The sequence below is a fragment of the Electrona antarctica genome, assembly GCF_951216825.1.
Source record: "Electrona antarctica genome assembly, contig: scaffold_322, whole genome shotgun sequence".
Lineage (NCBI taxonomy): Eukaryota > Metazoa > Chordata > Actinopteri > Myctophiformes > Myctophidae > Electrona > Electrona antarctica.
In genome coordinates this window covers 120,735-144,038 of record NW_027637422.1, presented here as the reverse complement: position 1 = coordinate 144,038, position 23,304 = coordinate 120,735, and the positions used below count along the sequence as shown (strand labels likewise).

The 23,304-nt window shown below is 45.8% G+C and overlaps 1 protein-coding gene across 1 annotated transcript in view; it reads right to left on the bottom strand.

Moving 5' to 3' along the window:
- Positions 1-23,304, bottom strand: part of LOC306918941 (PHD finger protein 14-like) — a gene marked incomplete at its 3' end in the record, with an annotated part of 52,507 nt that overhangs the window by 12,057 nt on the left and 17,146 nt on the right. Inside the window, exons 2-3 of the mRNA XM_079531777.1 lie at positions 12,209-12,319; positions 11,116-11,360 (exon numbers count right to left, since the gene is read on the bottom strand). Of these exons, the coding sequence (XP_079387903.1) occupies positions 11,116-11,360; positions 12,209-12,319 (356 nt within the window). The remainder of the gene's footprint in view (positions 1-11,115; positions 11,361-12,208; positions 12,320-23,304) is intronic.

Genomic DNA, 23,304 nt, shown 5'->3' with positions numbered 1-23,304 from the left:
TAGGCCAAGGACCCCCAAATCAACATTCATTAGGCCAAGGACCCCCAAATCAACATGTATTAGGCCAAGGACCCCCAAATCAACATGTATTAGGCCAAGGACCCCCAAATCAACATGCATTAGGCCAAGGACCCCCAAATCAACATTCATTAGGCCAAGGACCCCCAAATCAACATTCATTAGGCCAAGGACCCCCAAATCAACATTCATTAGGCCAAGGACCCCCAAATCAACATTCATTAGGCCAAGGACCCCCAAATCAACATTCATTAGGCCAAGGACCCCCAAATCAACATTCATTAGGCCAAGGACCCCCAAATCAACATTCATTAGGCCAAGGACCCCCAAATCAACATTCATTAGGCCAAGGACCCCCAAATCAACATTCATTAGGCCACGGACCCCCAAATCAACATTCATTAGGCCAAGGACCCCCAAATCAACATGTATTAGGCCAAGGACCCCCAAATCAACATGCATTAGGCCAAGGACCCCCAAATCAACATGTATTAGGCCAAGGACCCCCAAATCAACATGCATTAGGCCAAGGACCCCCAAATCAACATGCATTAGGCCAAGGACCCCCAAATCAACATGCATTAGGCCAAGGACCCCCAAATCAACATTCATTAGGCCAAGGACCCCCAAATCAACATGTATTAGGCCAAGGACCCCCAAATCAACATTCATTAGGCCAAGGACCCCCAAATCAACATTCATTAGGCCAAGGACCCCCAAATCAACATTCATTAGGCCAAGGACCCCCAAATCAACATTCATTAGGCCAAGGACCCCCAAATCAACATGCATTAGGCCAAGGACCCCCAAATCAACATTCATTAGGCCAAGGACCCCCAAATCAACATTCATTAGGCCAAGGACCCCCAAATCAACATTCATTAGGCCAAGGACCCCCAAATCAACATTCATTAGGCCAAGGACCCCCAAATCAACATTCATTAGGCCAAGGACCCCCAAATCAACATTCATTAGGCCAAGGACCCCCAAATCAACATGTATTAGGCCAAGGACCCCCAAATCAACATGTATTAGGCCAAGGACCCCCAAATCAACATTCATTAGGCCAAGGACCCCCAAATCAACATTCATTAGGCCAAGGACCCCCAAATCAACATTCATTAGGCCAAGGACCCCCAAATCAACATTCATTAGGCCAAGGACCCCCAAATCAACATTCATTAGGCCAAGGACCCCCAAATCAACATTCATTAGGCCAAGGACCCCCAAATCAACATGTATTAGGCCAAGGACCCCCAAATCAACATGTATTAGGCCAAGGACCCCCAAATCAACATGCATTAGGCCAAGGACCCCCAAATCAACATTCATTAGGCCAAGGACCCCCAAATCAACATTCATTAGGCCAAGGACCCCCAAATCAACATTCATTAGGCCAAGGACCCCCAAATCAACATTCATTAGGCCAAGGACCCCCAAATCAACATTCATTAGGCCAAGGACCCCCAAATCAACATTCATTAGGCCAAGGACCCCCAAATCAACATTCATTAGGCCAAGGACCCCCAAATCAACATTCATTAGGCCAAGGACCCCCAAATCAACATTCATTAGGCCACGGACCCCCAAATCAACATTCATTAGGCCAAGGACCCCCAAATCAACATGTATTAGGCCAAGGACCCCCAAATCAACATGCATTAGGCCAAGGACCCCCAAATCAACATGTATTAGGCCAAGGACCCCCAAATCAACATGCATTAGGCCAAGGACCCCCAAATCAACATTCATTAGGCCAAGGACCCCCAAATCAACATGCATTAGGCCAAGGACCCCCAAATCAACATTCATTAGGCCAAGGACCCCCAAATCAACATGTATTAGGCCAAGGACCCCCAAATCAACATTCATTAGGCCAAGGACCCCCAAATCAACATGTATTAGGCCAAGGACCCCCAAATCAACATTCATTAGGCCAAGGACCCTCAAATCAACATGTATTAGGCCAAGGACCCCCAAATCAACATGTATTAGGCCAAGGACCCCCAAATCAACATTCATTAGGCCAAGGACCCCCAAATCAACATTCATTAGGCCAAGGACCCCCAAATCAACATGTATTAGGCCAAGGACCCCCAAATCAACATGCATTAGGCCAAGGACCCCCAAATCAACATTCATTAGGCCAAGGACCCCCAAATCAACATTCATTAGGCCAAGGACCCCCAAATCAACATTCATTAGGCCAAGGACCCCCAAATCAACATTCATTAGGCCAAGGACCCCCAAATCAACATTCATTAGGCCAAGGACCCCCAAATCAACATGTATTAGGCCAAGGACCCCCAAATCAACATTCATTAGGCCAAGGACCCCCAAATCAACATTCATTAGGCCAAGGACCCCCAAATCAACATGCATTAGGCCAAGGACCCCCAAATCAACATTCATTAGGCCAAGGACCCCCAAATCAACATGTATTAGGCCAAGGACCCCCAAATCAACATGCATTAGGCCAAGGACCCCCAAATCAACATTCATTAGGCCAAGGACCCCCAAATCAACATGCATTAGGCCAAGGACCCCCAAATCAACATTCATTAGGCCAAGGACCCCCAAATCAACATTCATTAGGCCAAGGACCCTCAAATCAACATGTATTAGGCCAATGACCCCCAAATCAACATTCATTAGGCCAAGGACCCCCAAATCAACATGTATTAGGCCAAGGACCCCCAAATCAACATTCATTAGGCCAAGGACCCCCAAATCAACATTCATTAGGCCAAGGACCCCCAAATCAACATTCATTAGGCCAAGGACCCCCAAATCAACATTCATTAGGCCAAGGACCCCCAAATCAACATTCATTAGGCCAAGGACCCCCAAATCAACATGTATTAGGCCAAGGACCCCCAAATCAACATTCATTAGGCCAAGGACCCCCAAATCAACATTCATTAGGCCAAGGACCCCCAAATCAACATGCATTAGGCCAAGGACCCCCAAATCAACATTCATTAGGCCAAGGACCCCCAAATCAACATGCATTAGGCCAAGGACCCCCAAATCAACATTCATTAGGCCAAGGACCCCCAAATCAACATTCATTAGGCCAAGGACCCCCAAATCAACATTCATTAGGCCAAGGACCCCCAAATCAACATTCATTAGGCCAAGGACCCCCAAATCAACATGCATTAGGCCAAGGACCCCCAAATCAACATTCATTAGGCCAAGGACCCCCAAATCAACATGTATTAGGCCAAGGACCCCCAAATCAACATTCATTAGGCCAAGGACCCCCAAATCAACATGTATTAGGCCAAGGACCCCCAAATCAACATTCATTAGGCCAAGGACCCTCAAATCAACATGTATTAGGCCAAGGACCCCCAAATCAACATGTATTAGGCCAAGGACCCCCAAATCAACATGCATTAGGCCAAGGACCCCCAAATCAACATTCATTAGGCCAAGGACCCCCAAATCAACATTCATTAGGCCAAGGACCCCCAAATCAACATTCATTAGGCCAAGGACCCCCAAATCAACATTCATTAGGCCAAGGACCCCCAAATCAACATTCATTAGGCCAAGGACCCCCAAATCAACATGTATTAGGCCAAGGACCCCCAAATCAACATTCATTAGGCCAAGGACCCCCAAATCAACATTCATTAGGCCAAGGACCCCCAAATCAACATGCATTAGGCCAAGGACCCCCAAATCAACATTCATTAGGCCAAGGACCCCCAAATCAACATGCATTAGGCCAAGGACCCCCAAATCAACATTCATTAGGCCAAGGACCCCCAAATCAACATTCATTAGGCCAAGGACCCCCAAATCAACATGTATTAGGCCAAGGACCCCCAAATCAACATTCATTAGGCCAAGGACCCTCAAATCAACATGTATTAGGCCAATGACCCCCAAATCAACATTCATTAGGCCAAGGACCCCCAAATCAACATGTATTAGGCCAAGGACCCCCAAATCAACATTCATTAGGCCAAGGACCCCCAAATCAACATTCATTAGGCCAAGGACCCCCAAATCAACATTCATTAGGCCAAGGACCCCCAAATCAACATGCATTAGGCCAAGGACCCCCAAATCAACATTCATTAGGCCAAGGACCCCCAAATCAACATGCATTAGGCCAAGGACCCCCAAATCAACATTCATTAGGCCAAGGACCCCCAAATCAACATTCATTAGGCCAAGGACCCCCAAATCAACATTCATTAGGCCAAGGACCCCCAAATCAACATTCATTAGGCCAAGGACCCCCAAATCAACATGTATTAGGCCAAGGACCCCCAAATCAACATTCATTAGGCCAAGGACCCCCAAATCAACATTCATTAGGCCAAGGACCCCCAAATCAACATTCATTAGGCCAAGGACCCCCAAATCAACATTCATTAGGCCAAGGACCCCCAAATCAACATTCATTAGGCCACGGACCCCCAAATCAACATTCATTAGGCCAAGGACCCCCAAATCAACATGTATTAGGCCAAGGACCCCCAAATCAACATGCATTAGGCCAAGGACCCCCAAATCAACATGTATTAGGCCAAGGACCCCCAAATCAACATGCATTAGGCCAAGGACCCCCAAATCAACATTCATTAGGCCAAGGACCCCCAAATCAACATTCATTAGGCCAAGGACCCCCAAATCAACATTCATTAGGCCAAGGACCCCCAAATCAACATTCATTAGGCCAAGGACCCCCAAATCAACATTCATTAGGCCAAGGACCCCCAAATCAACATTCATTAGGCCACGGACCCCCAAATCAACATTCATTAGGCCAAGGACCCCCAAATCAACATGTATTAGGCCAAGGACCCCCAAATCAACATGCATTAGGCCAAGGACCCCCAAATCAACATGTATTAGGCCAAGGACCCCCAAATCAACATGCATTAGGCCAAGGACCCCCAAATCAACATTCATTAGGCCAAGGACCCCCAAATCAACATGCATTAGGCCAAGGACCCCCAAATCAACATTCATTAGGCCAAGGACCCCCAAATCAACATGTATTAGGCCAAGGACCCCCAAATCAACATTCATTAGGCCAAGGACCCCCAAATCAACATGTATTAGGCCAAGGACCCCCAAATCAACATTCATTAGGCCAAGGACCCTCAAATCAACATGTATTAGGCCAAGGACCCCCAAATCAACATGTATTAGGCCAAGGACCCCCAAATCAACATTCATTAGGCCAAGGACCCCCAAATCAACATTCATTAGGCCAAGGACCCCCAAATCAACATGCATTAGGCCAAGGACCCCCAAATCAACATGCATTAGGCCAAGGACCCCCAAATCAACATTCATTAGGCCAAGGACCCCCAAATCAACATTCATTAGGCCAAGGACCCCCAAATCAACATTCATTAGGCCAAGGACCCCCAAATCAACATTCATTATGCCAAGGACCCCCAAATCAACATTCATTAGGCCAAGGACCCCCAAATCAACATGTATTAGGCCAAGGACCCCCAAATCAACATTCATTAGGCCAAGGACCCCCAAATCAACATTCATTAGGCCAAGGACCCCCAAATCAACATGCATTAGGCCAAGGACCCCCAAATCAACATTCATTAGGCCAAGGACCCCCAAATCAACATGTATTAGGCCAAGGACCCCCAAATCAACATGCATTAGGCCAAGGACCCCCAAATCAACATTCATTAGGCCAAGGACCCCCAAATCAACATGCATTAGGCCAAGGACCCCCAAATCAACATTCATTAGGCCAAGGACCCCCAAATCAACATTCATTAGGCCAAGGACCCTCAAATTAACATGTATTAGGCCAATGACCCCCAAATCAACATTCATTAGGCCAAGGACCCCCAAATCAACATGTATTAGGCCAAGGACCCCCAAATCAACATTCATTAGGCCAAGGACCCCCAAATCAACATTCATTAGGCCAAGGACCCCCAAATCAACATTCATTAGGCCAAGGACCCCCAAATCAACATTCATTAGGCCAAGGACCCCCAAATCAACATTCATTAGGCCAAGGACCCCCAAATCAACATGTATTAGGCCAAGGACCCCCAAATCAACATTCATTAGGCCAAGGACCCCCAAATCAACATTCATTAGGCCAAGGACCCCCAAATCAACATGCATTAGGCCAAGGACCCCCAAATCAACATTCATTAGGCCAAGGACCCCCAAATCAACATGCATTAGGCCAAGGACCCCCAAATCAACATTCATTAGGCCAAGGACCCCCAAATCAACATTCATTAGGCCAAGGACCCCCAAATCAACATTCATTAGGCCAAGGACCCCCAAATCAACATTCATTAGGCCAAGGACCCCCAAATCAACATTCATTAGGCCAAGGACCCCCAAATCAACATGCATTAGGCCAAGGACCCCCAAATCAACATTCATTAGGCCAAGGACCCCCAAATCAACATGCATTAGGCCAAGGACCCCCAAATCAACATTCATTAGGCCAAGGACCCCCAAATCAACATGTATTAGGCCAAGGACCCCCAAATCAACATTCATTAGGCCAAGGACCCTCAAATCAACATGTATTAGGCCAAGGACCCCCAAATCAACATGCATTAGGCCAAGGACCCCCAAATCAACATGCATTAGGCCAAGGACCCCCAAATCAACATTCATTAGGCCAAGGACCCCCAAATCAACATTCATTAGGCCAAGGACCCCCAAATCAACATTCATTAGGCCAAGGACCCCCAAATCAACATTCATTAGGCCAAGGACCCCCAAATCAACATTCATTAGGCCAAGGACCCCCAAATCAACATGTATTAGGCCAAGGACCCCCAAATCAACATTCATTAGGCCAAGGACCCCCAAATCAACATTCATTAGGCCAAGGACCCCCAAATCAACATGCATTAGGCCAAGGACCCCCAAATCAACATTCATTAGGCCAAGGACCCCCAAATCAACATGCATTAGGCCAAGGACCCCCAAATCAACATTCATTAGGCCAAGGACCCCCAAATCAACATTCATTAGGCCAAGGACCCCCAAATCAACATGTATTAGGCCAAGGACCCCCAAATCAACATTCATTAGGCCAAGGACCCCCAAATCAACATGTATTAGGCCAAGGACCCCCAAATCAACATTCATTAGGCCAAGGACCCCCAAATCAACATTCATTAGGCCAAGGACCCCCAAATCAACATGTATTAGGCCAAGGACCCCCAAATCAACATTCATTAGGCCAAGGACCCCCAAATCAACATTCATTAGGCCAAGGACCCCCAAATCAACATGCATTAGGCCAAGGACCCCCAAATCAACATTCATTAGGCCAAGGACCCCCAAATCAACATGCATTAGGCCAAGGACCCCCAAATCAACATTCATTAGGCCAAGGACCCCCAAATCAACATTCATTAGGCCAAGGACCCCCAAATCAACATTCATTAGGCCAAGGACCCCCAAATCAACATTCATTAGGCCAAGGACCCCCAAATCAACATTCATTAGGCCAAGGACCCCCAAATCAACATGCATTAGGCCAAGGACCCCCAAATCAACATTCATTAGGCCAAGGACCCCCAAATCAACATTCATTAGGCCAAGGACCCCCAAATCAACATTCATTAGGCCAAGGACCCCCAAATCAACATTCATTAGGCCAAGGACCCCCAAATCAACATGCATTAGGCCAAGGACCCCCAAATCAACATGCATTAGGCCAAGGACCCCCAAATCAACATTCATTAGGCCAAGGACCCCCAAATCAACATTCATTAGGCCAAGGACCCCCAAATCAACATGTATTAGGCCAAGGACCCCCAAATCAACATTCATTAGGCCAAGGACCCCCAAATCAACATTCATTAGGCCAAGGACCCCCAAATCAACATGCATTAGGCCAAGGACCCCCAAATCAACATTCATTAGGCCAAGGACCCCCAAATCAACATGCATTAGGCCAAGGACCCCCAAATCAACATTCATTAGGCCAAGGACCCCCAAATCAACATTCATTAGGCCAAGGACCCCCAAATCAACATTCATTAGGCCAAGGACCCCCAAATCAACATTCATTAGGCCAAGGACCCCCAAATCAACATTCATTAGGCCAAGGACCCCCAAATCAACATGCATTAGGCCAAGGACCCCCAAATCAACATTCATTAGGCCAAGGACCCCCAAATCAACATTCATTAGGCCAAGGACCCCCAAATCAACATGTATTAGGCCAAGGACCCCCAAATCAACATTCATTAGGCCAAGGACCCCCAAATCAACATTCATTAGGCCAAGGACCCCCAAATTAACATTCATTAGGCCAAGGACCCCCAAATCAACATTCATTAGGCCAAGGACCCCCAAATCAACATTTATTAGGCCAAGGACCCCCAAATCAACATGCATTAGGCCAAGGACCCCCAAATCAACATTCATTAGGCCAAGGACCCCCAAATCAACATTCATTAGGCCAAGGACCCCCAAATCAACATGTATTAGGCCAAGGACCCCCAAATCAACATTCATTAGGCCAAGGACCCCCAAATCAACATTCATTAGGCCAAGGACCCCCAAATCAACATTCATTAGGCCAAGGACCCCCAAATCAACATGCATTAGGCCAAGGACCCCCAAATCAACATTCATTAGGCCAAGGACCCCCAAATCAACATGCATTAGGCCAAGGACCCCCAAATCAACATTCATTAGGCCAAGGACCCCCAAATCAACATTCATTAGGCCAAGGACCACCAAATCAACATTCATTAGGCCAAGGACCCCCAAATCAACATTCATTAGGCCAAGGACCCCCAAATCAACATGTATTAGGCCAAGGACCCCCAAATCAACATTCATTAGGCCAAGGACCCCCAAATCAACATTCATTAGGCCAAGGACCCCCAAATCAACATGCATTAGGCCAAGGACCCCCAAATCAACATTCATTAGGCCAAGGACCCCCAAATCAACATTCATTAGGCCAAGGACCCCCAAATCAACATGTATTAGGCCAAGGACCCCCAAATCAACATTCATTAGGCCAAGGACCCCCAAATCAACATTCATTAGGCCAAGGACCCCCAAATCAACATTCATTAGGCCAAGGACCCCCAAATCAACATGTATTAGGCCAAGGACCCCCAAATCAACATGTATTAGGCCAAGGACCCCCAAATCAACATTCATTAGGCCAAGGACCCCCAAATCAACATTCATTAGGCCAAGGACCCCCAAATCAACATTCATTAGGCCAAGGACCCCCAAATCAACATTTATTAGGCCAAGGACCCCCAAATCAACATGCATTAGGCCAAGGACCCCCAAATCAACATTCATTAGGCCAAGGACCCCCAAATCAACATTCATTAGGCCAAGGACCCCCAAATCAACATTCATTAGGCCAAGGACCCCCAAATCAACATTCATTAGGCCAAGGACCCCCAAATCAACATGTATTAGGCCAAGGACCCCCAAATCAACATTCATTAGGCCAAGGACCCCCAAATCAACATTCATTAGGCCAAGGACCCCCAAATCAACATTCATTAGGCCAAGGACCCCCAAATCAACATGCATTAGGCCAAGGACCCCCAAATCAACATTCATTAGGCCAAGGACCCCCAAATCAACATGTATTAGGCCAAGGACCCCCAAATCAACATTCATTAGGCCAAGGACCCCCAAATCAACATTCATTAGGCCAAGGACCCCCAAATCAACATGTATTAGGCCAAGGACCCCCAAATCAACATGTATTAGGCCAAGGACCCCCAAATCAACATGTATTAGGCCAAGGACCCCCAAATCAACATTCATTAGGCCAAGGACCCCCAAATCAACATGTATTAGGCCAAGGACCCCCAAATCAACATTCATTAGGCCAAGGACCCCCAAATCAACATTCATTAGGCCAAGGACCCCCAAATCAACATTCATTAGGCCAAGGACCCCCAAATCAACATGCATTAGGCCAAGGACCCCCAAATCAACATTCATTAGGCCAAGGACCCCCAAATCAACATGTATTAGGCCAAGGACCCCCAAATCAACATTCATTAGGCCAAGGACCCCCAAATCAACATTCATTAGGCCAAGGACCCCCAAATCAACATGTATTAGGCCAAGGACCCCCAAATCAACATGTATTAGGCCAAGGACCCCCAAATCAACATGTATTAGGCCAAGGACCCCCAAATCAACATTCATTAGGCCAAGGACCCCCAAATCAACATTCATTAGGCCAAGGACCCCCAAATCAACATTCATTAGGCCAAGGACCCCCAAATCAACATGCATTAGGCCAAGGACCCCCAAATCAACATTCATTAGGCCAAGGACCCCCAAATCAACATTCATTAGGCCAAGGACCCCCAAATCAACATGCATTAGGCCAAGGACCCCCAAATCAACATGTATTAGGCCAAGGACCACCCAAATCAACATTCATTAGGCCAAGGACCCCCAAATCAACATGTATTAGGCCAAGGACCCCCAAATCAACATTCATTAGGCCAAGGACCCCCAAATCAACATTCATTAGGCCAAGGACCCCCAAATCAACATGCATTAGGCCAAGGACCCCCAAATCAACATTCATTAGGCCAAGGACCCCCAAATCAACATTTATTAGGCCAAGGACCCCCAAATCAACATTCATTAGGCCAAGGACCCCCAAATCAACATTCATTAGGCCAAGGACCCCCAAATCAACATGTATTAGGCCAAGGACCCCCAAATCAACATGTATTAGGCCAAGGACCCCCAAATCAACATGCATTAGGCCAAGGACCCCCCATTTGAAGACATATGCCAGTGACCCCGATAAGGGAGGATCTTTACGGCTCTAGCAGTGATTCCGAAACATATTAATTTCATGGACACCGAAATTCACGCGCATTAGGCTACGGACCCCCGATTTAATGGCATTTCTATCTCTGGTACCGCAATTTATATTGTAAAACCACTGTTAATTTAACTCTGAGAGTGTACAAATGGTTCTCTGAGTTACAGACCCATAAGGGTCCATTTGGTTCCTTATATCTCTAATTGAGCTAGGTACCCCCTGGAACCCCCTCAAGTACCCCCACTGTGGGAACCCATGGTGTAAATGGTTGCAAATACCTTTGGGGCAGAGGATGAGGAGGAGGAGGAGGGGTCTTTGGGGTCAGCGGTAGGATCCTTCCTCTTATCCTCCTCTTCCTCTTCCTCAGTGGTCACTGCGTCCTCCACCGTCAGCTCCTTGGCCTCCTCCCCCTCCCCCTCCCCCCCAGACTCGCTGTCAGAGCCGTGGGGGGGGGCCTCGCTGCCCTCCTTGGAGCCTTCCTCGTCCTCATCCTCGCTGCCCACGCCCGTCCCATCGGACCCCCCTGGTGGAGAGGAGAGAGAACAACAACAACAACAACACACCAGTTAACACCCCCAACGCCCCCAACGGTTATTTAACCCATTTTGGGCGGGAACCCCTTTTGGTGTTTTTAAGCAATGTGTTATGCTTTAGCTGTTGAAAAATAGCAGATCTACAAGCGTAGATTTACATTTACATTTACGTAAATGTAAATGTCCGTAAATGTAAATGTCCGTAAATGTAAATGTCTGTGCATTCGTGTGTGCGTGCCTTGTGTGCGTGCCTTGTGTACGTGCGTGCGTGCGTGCGTGCTGTGCGTGCATGCTGTGCGTGCGTGCGTGCGTGCGTGCGTGCGTGCGTGCGTGCGTGCGTGCGTGCGTGCTGTGCGTGCATGCTGTGCGTGCGTGCGTGCGTGCGTGCGTGCGTGCGTGCGTGCGTGCGTGCGTGCGTGCGTGCGTGCGTGCGTCCGTGCGTGCGTGCGTGCGTGCGTGCGTGCGTGCGTGCGTGCGTGTTTGCGTGCGTGCATATGCCGTGCGTGCGTGCGTGCGTGCGTGCGTGCGTGCGTGCGTGCGTGCGTGCTGTGCGTGCGTGCGTGCGTGCGTGCATGCTGTGCGTGCGTGCGTGCGTGCGTGCGTGCGTGCGTGCGTGCGTGTGTGCGTAGCGTGCGTGCATGCTGTGCGTGCGTGCGTGCGTGCGTGCATGCTGTGCGTGCGTGCGTGCGTGCGTGCGTGCGTGCGTGCGTGCGTGCGTGCGTGCGTGCGTAGCGTGCGTAGCGTGCGTAGCGTGCGTAGCATGCTGTGCGTGCGTGCGTGCGTGCGTGCGTGCGTGCGTGCGTGCGTGCATGCTGTGCGTGCGTGCGTAGCGTGCTACCTTCAGCGTCTCCCAGCTCAAAGTCAGAGTCGTCAGAGCTGTCATAGTCCAGAGCGTCCAGCAGGGACGCTGTGAGCGGCTTCACCTGACGACGCTTCACTCCACGGTCCACTACAGAAGAACAACCAACGTTAGTACAGAGAAACTCTATTTTAGTTTTAGTCATAGTCTTTGGAATTAAACTTCATTTAGTTTGTCATATTTTAGTCACCTGGAAATGTTTTAGTGTTAGTCGACTAAATATAAGATTTTAGTCGACTAAAATGTATTTTGGCGGGCCTTGATGCCGTCGTAATGGCTGATTTTTACACTTGTTGAGCAGATCTACAAGCGTTACGCTGCGACGCTGAAAGAGCCATTTATTTTCTGTTCATGTTTTTTGATGACGTCATTCCAAGGGCTTGGTCAAGGCCAAGGTTGGCCAGGTTACTTAATGAGACCCGATTGAATACTCTTATTGTCCTGATGTGAAGGCCAACAGTTTTTTGACTGTGAGACATAGGCTGTTGATTTATATGGTTATATGGTCATGAAGTGTGGGTCATGACTGAAAGAATAAGGTCGCGAATACAAGCGGCCGAAATGAGTTTTCTTCTACGGGTTGCTGGCATCTCCATTAGAGATAGGGTGAGAAGTTCAGTCACACGAGAGAGACTCGGAGTAGAACCGCTGCTCCTTCGCCTGGAAAGGAGTCAGCTGAGGTGGTTCGGGCATCTGGTTAGGATGCCTCTCGGGCGCCTCCCTAGGGAGGTCCTCGACGCACGTCCCACTGGGAGGAGACCCCGGGGCAGACCAAGGATCACGTCCCACTGGGAGGAGACCCCGGGGCAGACCAAGGATCACGTCCCACTGGGAGGAGACCCCGGGGCAGACCAAGGATCACGTCCCACTGGGAGGAGACCCCGGGGCAGACCAAGGATCACGTCCCACTGGGAGGAGACCCCGGGGCAGACCAAGGACCACGTCCCACTGGGAGGAGACCCCGGGGCAGACCAAGGACCACGTCCCACTGGGAGGAGACCCCGGGGCAGACCAAGGATCACGTCCCACTGGGAGGAGACCCCGGGGCAGACCAAGGCGCAGTTGGAGGAAACACATCGACTCACTTGTATGACAACAAGACTAAAATGGCTGGAGACGAGGCAGCCAATCAGAACTGCTCGACTAGCCATGCCGTGCAGACGATGGGATGTTATGGGTTGTTGCCAGTGGTGGCAACTGTCGTGACAGAAATAAGCTAACCAGTCTCCAAAAACCAAACCTGGCCAAACCAGGCAAGCAACTGAAATATGCGGGGACTAGGCAACCCGAAATGTCGACTAGGTCTCTCGCAATTTGCGGTGTTGCAAGTTTCAGAGCAAGGCATAGACCAGCTGCATGCTTTGCAAGCAGCTGGTAAAAAAAAAAGTTTATTTTTTTCCCGATTCCGTAGGCCTCAAGATCAGGTAGATTATAGTTATATTCATCAATGTACACAGTTTTTAAATGTACAAATATTTATTAAAAATATATATTAATAGGTAGTTAAACAACTAGTCGACTAGTAAACTAGGCAACTAGAACTGCATGGTATACGATCATCTAGACTATATTTTTGTCAAAGTTATAAAATAATATACTTATATTTCATAAGTTTGACAAACAGTTCTCCGTTTCAAAAACCCATGTCGTCGTCAGGTGCATCTCAGACGGTCACGACAGGACAAATCTAGTGTTCCTATTTGTATTGCTTTACGTATTTAGTCGACCACATAACATAGGGGGGGGGGGGGGGGGGACACCATAACCTCAACGCCAGCGCTAGTGGGGGGGGGGGGGGGGCTGTTGGCGCGTTATTGCCCTCGTTCAGGTCTACATGGCAGAGAAAACGCATAAAAAACTAATCTTTAACCTCTTTAGACCTGCCGATTCGATAACATATCTTCTAAAATCAGACCGTTTTCTGAAAAACCTCATGTTTCTATATCTGTGGTTCTCAAACTATTTCATGTCAAGGACCCCCAGAATTATCTGCATTTGGCCGCGGACCCCCCCCCCCCCCCCCCCCATCTGAACAGATGGAGGTCAAAGACGCAAAGATTGGAGTTAAAAACGTTCGCTCTGAAAGAATATATATTCAAGATTTGCGCCACAAGGTTTTTCAAAAAATAGCAGATCTACAAGCTCGTAGCGCGGCACTCGGTGCCACGCTACGAGCTTGTAGATCTGCTATTTTTTCAACAGCTAAAGTGTAACATAATGCTTCAAAACACCCCGAAAGGGGGGTTCCCGCCCAGAAGGGGTTAATAGAAGCATTCAGGGCCACAAACGGGCCTTAAACTAAACGTGGTTTCACCTTCAAGCATATCCCGTCTAGACCCGTCTAGACCCGTCTGGACCCGTCTGGACCCGTCTGGACCCCAGAGCACATCCTAGAAAACCACTTCTAGAATCCTGACAGTTTTCTTGAAAAAACCTCAGGTTTGTAATTATGTCAGTGGTTCTATTCCACATCAAGGACCCCCAGAGATTAACTGTATTTTGCCGCCGACTCCCATAAAGCAAAGACATGAGTTAGAAACGTTCGCTGTGAACGAATATTATATTCAAAAGGATTTGCGCCAAACATTTTCACGATTTCACAAAGAAATAGCAGACGATCTTACGAGCTTGTAGATCTGCTATTTTCCCCAACAGCTAAAAGTTTAAAGATAGGGGTTAAAGTAGGTTATAAAGCTATAAGACGACGCTGCGTCCTCCTCAGGTCAGAAAGGGATATAGAGAAGCAGGCCGCTGCGGTCCGTTTCGAGGTGGTTCTCCGTATATCAAATGCACATTACTTTGTCCGGAGTAATGCGGCATAAAATTGCTTTGCAGTAGTTAGCCATGGAGACGACTAACACGGCTTTCTGGAGGGTTTAACCCGTTTTGGCCTGACGTCGACATTTAAAAAATGTATTTTTAAAATGTATTTTTTTCTGAAAAACCTCATGTTTCGATATCAGTGGTTCTCAAACTATTTAATGTCAAGGACCCCCAGAATTATATGTATTTGGCCGCCGACCCCCATCTGAAAATATGTTGTTCCAGTGACCGCTCCACAGAAGCAAAGATTTGAGGCACATTTTCACGATTTTTCAAAAATAGCAGATCTACAAGCTCGTAGCGCGGCACTCGCTTGTAGATCTGCTATTTGTCAATAGCTAAAGTATAACATAATGCTTAAAACACCTAAAGGGGTTCCCGCCCGAAATGGGTTAACCCAGTCTGGGCGGGAGGGAATCCCCTCTTGGTGTTTTAAAGCATTATGTTATACTTTTAGCTGTTGAAAAAATAGCAGATCTACAAGCGAGTGCCGCGCTACGAGCTTGTAGATCTGCTATATTTTTGTATTTATTTTTAAATCGTGAAAATGTGGCGCAAATCTTTGAATATATATTATTTCAGAGCGAACGTTTTTAAATCAAATCTTTGCTTCTATGGGGGGGGGGGGGGGGGGTCCCTGGAACATATTTTCAGATGGGGATCGGTGGCCAAATACAGGTATTTCTGGGGGTCCTTGACATGAAATATTGAGAACCACTGATACCGAAACATGAGGGTTTTCTGAAAACTGTCAGGAAGACATTCTTTGAATGTCGCCGTCGGGTCCAAACGGGTTAAAAGGCCCATATTTGGTTTGCAGCAGCGTGCTAGCGGGGGGGCATAAAACAAAGCACATCTCAGGGGAATAAAAAAAAGAAATAAAATAAAGAGATACAAGAAGGAAACACAGAGAATGGACGTCGATGTGGAAGAGCAGGAAATGAGCGGAGAGAGAGAGGTGGCGAGAGAGAGAGAGACTTTAAGAGTATATCTGTCACAGATGAGAGGCTTTATGGCACTTAAACATAAATGAGAAGTTCTTCTTCTTCAGAGTTCAGACGGTCAGAGTGCGGCTGGTTGTCTGAGGCTGTGGTTAAAGGCAGGGAATAACTGTCTGTCTGTCTGTCTGTCTGTCTGTCTGTCTGTCTGTCTGTCTGTCTGTCTGTCTGTCTGTCTGTCTGTCTGTCTCTCTCTCTCTCTCTCTGTCTCTCTGTCTGTCTGTCTGTCTGTAAGAACAAGAACAGGCGACATTATCCTGGGTTTTCCATTTAAATGTCTCTCATTTCAGGGTCTTTTCATTTCAGGGTCTTTTCACTCCAGCCATTTGGACTGGACTGGGTTTTGTGTGTGTGTTTTTTACAGATCCGAGGCAGTTCGCTACACCTTTGGTTTTAGCCTAGTAGCCAAAAAGTTAACCAGGACATGTTGAGTACACCAACGTTTTATGTTATACATGTTGAGTATGGGTCCCCAGCATGTAGAAACTGATGTTATAAATGTTGAGTATGGGTCCCCAGCATGTAGAAACTGATGTTATAAATGTTGAGTATGGGTCCCCAGCATGTAGAAACTGATGTTATAAATGTTTAGTAGGGGTCCCCAGCATGTAGAAACTGATGTTATAAATGTTGAGTATGGGTCCCCAGCATGTAGAAACTGATGTTATAAATGTTTAGTAGGGGTCCCCAGCATGTAGAAACTGATGTTATAAATGTTGAGTATGGGTCCCCAGCATGTAGAAACTGATGTTATAAATGTTGAGTAGGGGTCCCCAGCATGTAGAAACTGATGTTATAAATGTTGTGTAGGGGTCCCCAGCATGTAGAAACTGATGTTATAAATGTTTAGTAGGGGTCCCCAGCATGTAGAAACTGATGTTATAAATGTTTAGTAGGGGTCCCCAGCATGTAGAAACTGATGTTATAAATGTTTAGTATGGGTCCCCAGCATGTAGAAACTGATGTTATAAATGTTGAGTATGGGTCCCCAGCATGTAGAAACTGATGTTATAAATGTTGAGTAGGGGTCCCCAGCATGTAGAAACTGATGTTATAAATGTTGAGTAGGGGTCCCCAGCATGTAGAAACTGATGTTATAAATGTTGAGTAGGGGTCCCCAGCATGTAGAAACTGATGTTATAAATGTTGAGTATGGGTCCCCAGCATGTAGAAACTGATGTTATAAATGTTGAGTAGGGGTCCCCAGCATGTAGAAACTGATGTTATAAATGTTGAGTAGGGGTCCCCAGCATGTAGAAACTGATGTTATAAATGTTTAGTAGGGGTCCCCAGCATGTAGAAACTGATGTTATAAATGTTTAGTAGGGGTCCCCAGCATGTAGAAACTGATGTTATAAATGTTGAGTAGGGGTCCCCAGCATGTAGAAACTGATGTTATAAATGTTGAGTAGGGGTCCCCAGCATGTAGAAACTGATGTTATAAATGTTGAGTAGGGGTCCCCAGCATGTAGAAACTGATGTTATAAATGTTTAGTAGGGGTCCCCAGCATGTAGAAACTGATGTTATAAATGTTTAGTAGGGGTCCCCAGCATGTAGAAACTGATGTTATAAATGTTGAGTAGGGGTCCCCAGCATGTAGAAACTGATGTTATAAATGTTGAGTAGGGGTCCCCAGCATGTAGAAACTGATGTTATAAATGTTGAGTAAATGTTTAGTAGGGGTCCCCAGCATGTAGAAACTGATGTTATAAATGTTTAGTAGGGGTCCCCAGCATGTAGAAACTGATGTTATAAATGTTTAGTAGGGGTCCCCAGCATGTAGAAACTGATGTTATAAATGTTTAGTAGGGGTCCCCAGCATGTAGAAACTGATGTTATAAATGTTTAGTAGGGGTCCACAGCATGTAGAAACTGATGTTATAAATGTTTAGTAGGGGTCCCCAGCATGTAGAAACTGATGTTATAAATGTTTAGTAGGGGTCCCCAGCATGTAGAAACTGATGTTATAAATGTTGAGTATGGGTCCCCAGCATGTAGAAACTGATGTTATAAATGTTGAGTAGGGGTCCCCAGCATGTAGAAACTGATGTCATAAATGTTGAGTATGGGTCCCCAGCATGTAGAAACTGATGTTATAAATGTTGAGTAGGGGTCCCCAGCATGTATAAACTGATGTTATAAATGTTGAGTATGGGTCCCCAGCATGTAGAAACGGATGTTATAAATGTTGAGTAGGGGTCCCCAGCATGTAGAAACGGATGTTATAAATGTTGAGTAGGGGTCCCCAGCATGTAGAAACTGATGTCATAAATGTTGAGTATGGGTCCCCAGCATGTAGAAACTGATGTTATAAATGTTGAGTAGGGGTCCCCAGCATGTAGAAACTGATGTTATAAATGTTTAGTATGGGTCCCCAGCATGTATAAACTGATGTTATAAATGTTGAGTAGGGGTCCACAGCATGTAGAAACTGATGTTATAAATGTTTAGTAGGGGTCCCCAGCATGTAGAAACTGATGTTATAAATGTTGAGTAGGGGTCCCCAGCATATAGAAACTGATGTTATAAATGTTGTGTAGGGGTCCCCAGCATGTAGAAACTGATGTTATAAATGTTGAGTAGGGGTCCCCAGCATGTAGAAACTGATGTTATAAATGTTTAGTAGGGGTCCCCAGCATGTAGAAACTGATGTTATAAATGTTGAGTAGGGGTCCCCAGCATGTAGAAACTGATGTTATAAATGTTTAGTAGGGGTCCCCAGCATGTAGAAACTGATGTTATAAATGTTTAGTAGGGGTCCCCAGCATGTAGAAACTGATGTTATAAATGTTTAGTAGGGGTCCCCAGCATGTAGAAACTGATGTTATAAATGTTTAGTAGGGGTCCCCAGCATGTAGAAACTGATGTTATAAATGTTGAGTAGGGGTCCACAGCATGTAGAAACTGATGTTATAAATGTTTAGTAGGGGTCCCCAGCATGTAGAAACTGATGTTATAAATGTTGAGTAGGGGTCCCCAGCATATAGAAACTGATGTTATAAATGTTGTGTAGGGGTCCCCAGCATGTAGAAACTGATGTTATAAATGTTGAGTAGGGGTCCCCAGCATGTAGAAACTGATGTTATAAATGTTTAGTAGGGGTCCCCAGCATGTAGAAACTGATGTTATAAATGTTGAGTAGGGGTCCCCAGCATGTAGAAACTGATGTTATAAATGTTTAGTAGGGGTCCCCAGCATGTAGAAACTGATGTTATAAATGTTTAGTAGGGGTCCCCAGCATGTAGAAACTGATGTTATAAATGTTAAGTAGGGGTCCCCAGCATGTAGAAACTGATGTTATAAATGTTTAGTAGGGGTCCCCAGCATGTAGAAACTGATGTTATAAATGTTTAGTAGGGGTCCCCAGCATGTAGAAACTGATGTTATAAATGTTTAGTATGGGTCCCCAGTAGTGCTGCCGGAATTGTCCAAAAATTACATTCGGATATTCGTTTTAAAAACCCACGTGGATTCGAGCAATTCGACCCATTCGGATTTCGATTTCGATTCGGGGCCATTCGGATTTTTTAATAATTAGATTTAGACCAATACAACCTGAGACATAACATTTAACCCTTAGAAGAGCAAAGACGCCAATTGGCGTCATTGCTTATATTCTGTAAATGATCAATGACGCCAATTGGCGTCTTTCTCTTTTTTGATTAATCTAAACATATTAATATGCTCCGAAGCGCTGTTTAAATTCCTGAGCTTATATTCCAACTACATTACCCAGAAAACCCGTGTCACGTGACACACGTGTACGTGTTGCCATTGGAAGCTGGTCCCACCCCCTGTAAACAGTGGGGGCAGAGGGAGTCTTCATAGTTTTCATTGTTTTGCCTGTTTTGCCGTCTCGCCCGAGCGATTTTCTAGCAGAAAAAGTTGAAAGCAGTACTATTTATTTGAGCGAGTTTTGTGGTAGTAGTATTGATCCATACGCGTCCCAGTCGCCTTCTCCAGGCGGAGTAGCCCTGGTCCAGTGCTTACAGCGAGACTCGCTGCTCCCTCCCTCCTTTTTTCATTGTCTCCCCATCGTCGTCCGATGAGCTATACCGGGAAACCATTGAAGAAGACGATCAACCCGGAATGTTTTGAGGTAATCTTATTGTAGAAAATGCCCTTCTATAGTGATCAGAAATCATAAGATGATCGCTACAAATAGATGCTTGGATAATTACTACTACTAGTCAGATCATGACGCCAGAATGACTCACCACGATGCCCCCCAGCCATTAGCCAGCACCTTTGGTGCTGGCTAATGGGGGGGTTGGTGCATTGGTGCTGGCTAATGGCTGGAGGGGGGGGTTTGGTGTCGATCGGTTGGTCGGTGCAGTACAAATGTATCGTAGCAGGCATGCACGCATGGCAGTACAATTATTTTATATTGTAGCGTGCCTTATAGGCGATCTGATCTTTAGAGTAATGTTCGCTCCTTTTAATTACTGTCTACAAAGACGGAGAACAAACATGCATCGTTTACTGAAGCAACGCGTGGTTATGATGACCTTGCTACAAGGATCGGAGGGGGGACGGGGAGTGAAGCTAACAGTAGCGTATTATATAAGATCTGTATGACGTTTCATTGACGCCTGAGCTTGCATGATAATCGCATTCATTGTATATTGTATACAATCATGATTGTACATTGTTTAGTGTGTCTCCGTGTGATGATGATGATGACGATGATGTCAGATAGCCTACGTCCCCCCCCCCCCCAACTGGCTATTGGCCGGGCTGACTACAGCTAAATGTTTATTTTTATATATTTAGAACTGGCATCAGATGAGGAGGAGGAGGAGGATGATGATGATGATGATGATGATGAAGACGAAGAGTCAAGACTGCGATGGAGTTCTCCGACACTGAACCGGATGCATTCATTCATTTCAGTTGTTGTTTTTTTTAAATTTAGCCTACACACACACACACCGTCAAGAACAACTGGAATGCAGTGGTTTGGGGACACTGGGTAGTTTGGGGACAACTGTTTTGTATGTAGGCCTATTTATTTTCTGTAATATTTATTATAATTGTATTATGTTAGTAGTCATAAAAAATAAAAGACGCTTTTACAATGAGTTAGACCTGTCATGGCTATTTTGTTCACTATTCTGAGGTTTATGGTTTGACTAAGCGAGTTTCAACTGTGATTTACTCTGTAACGGTAGATGGTAAGAACCCAATTTTTTGTTATAATACAGTATACATTCAAGTCTATATTTTGATACATATCATGGGCACCAAATCATATCAAAACAATGTCCTTGGATGTGTTTTTTATCAAAACTGTGTTTCTTCGTAACAGGTTTTTGAGATTCATGCATGAATATACAAGGTACTGGTAAGACTATGTAGACATGGTATATATCAAAATGTGCGGTAGAATGTCTACATTTACCCAAAAAAGAATTTGAGTTTCTATCACGTTCCAATGCAGAGCTATGGGAACTTTTAGCTGGATAGGTCAGATTGGTCCTGACTGACCATGCTATTTATAGATGGCAAAATATCTACAGTGGTACATGTGAGAAACTTTTTTCTTTTTCTTTTTTTAACTAGACAACTCACCCTTTAAAATGAGATATGGCATGGGTGTGTACGCCCAGCAGAAAAAAAGTTCTTTAGAAAATAAAACTTCAACTGGTCATAACTTTTTTTGGTTGTCCTAGAAACAGAAAACAGTGTAAATGCAGGCTCTTTTAAATGGCTTCCAACACAAGAACTAAACATTTTATCAACTCAGTTCATTTTTTTCCTGGAAGCAGACAAGTCAAGCTTTCTCTGAAGGTCTTTCGTTGTCACACATTCACAACAGAGAATTTTCAATAGATCATTCAAAAACGCCATTCTGCCATAGAGAAGTCTACAAACTATATAGAAATCCTTGAAACTCTCAAAGAGTTAAGATCGCATTGCTGGCGCAACTCTCTCTCTCTCTCTCTCTCCGTGCATTGGCGCTGCTGAAAACCGAGTTGGAACACAACGCATGCATTCTCCCTTCTCCCGTAAAACTTCACCGACATTTTTCTTAAATTTCTTAAATACAACACATAGCCTTATCAAAACGAGGCACGGAGGCAGTATTAAGTCACAGAACAGAACACTGCATTGCTGATGCTGCCGGACCGGCGCTGCAGTTCATCCTTACGCATTTTATTTATCTTTTTAAAATGTCCTGAAGGATAAAGCCCCTTCATGATTGAAGATTGATGAGTGATAGATCCGTGTGTTGTTGTCTAAAAATATACTCTCCCGTCCGTCCAAAACAACACCGAAGCAAAAATAAAAGTTTGGGTGTAGGCCAGGCCTGTCCCCGATTCTGATCACTAGGTACGCTGTTGACGGAAGATTTCACCCTTCTGAGCAGCGTACACTCACTGCGCAAATAACGTAAAAGGCCACCGCGGCCCCGCCCGCCCTGTGCCCACCGTTCTTTTCGCACCGTCTGTGCGCAAATAACGTAGCACGCTCTTTGCCGACTTTGCGCAGGGCGGGCGGGGGCCTTTTGTGAATCGGGGAACCTACGCAGCCTGCGTTTAGGAAGAGTCTGAGGCAGCTTATTTATTCTTCAATGTGTGGCGGTGTCGGCGTGTCGCGTGGCAAATGCAAATATAACTAATCTACAAGCTCACAACGCTTACCCACGGCACCGTCTCACGAAAACTTGCACAGTATTTTTTTTTTTTTTATTCGAATCTTAATTTTATATATTCAGTTATTCATTTATTTTTTTTATTCGAAAATTCGTTTGAATATGGAATATTCGTTGGCAGCTCTAGTCCCCAGCATGTAGAAACTGATGTTATAAATGTTTAGTATGGGTCCCCAGCATGTAGAAACTGATGTTATAAATGTTTAGTATGGGTCCCCAGCATGTAGAAACTGATGTTATAAATGTTTAGTAGGGGTCCCCAGCATGTAGAAACTGATGTTATAAATGTTGAGTAGGGGTCCCCAGCATGTAGAAACTGATGTTATAAATGTTGAGTATGGGTCCCCAGCATGCAGAAACTGATGTTATAAATGTTGAGTATGGGTCCCCAGCATGTAGAAACTGATGTTATAAATGTTGAGTATGGGTCCCCAGCATGTAGAAACTGATGTTAAATTTCTTAAATACAACACATAGCCTTATCAAAACGAGGCACGGAGGCAGTATTAAGTCACAGAACAGAACACTGCATTGCTGATGCTGCCGGACCGGCGCTGCAGTTCATCCTTACGCATTTTATTTATCTTTTTAAAATGTC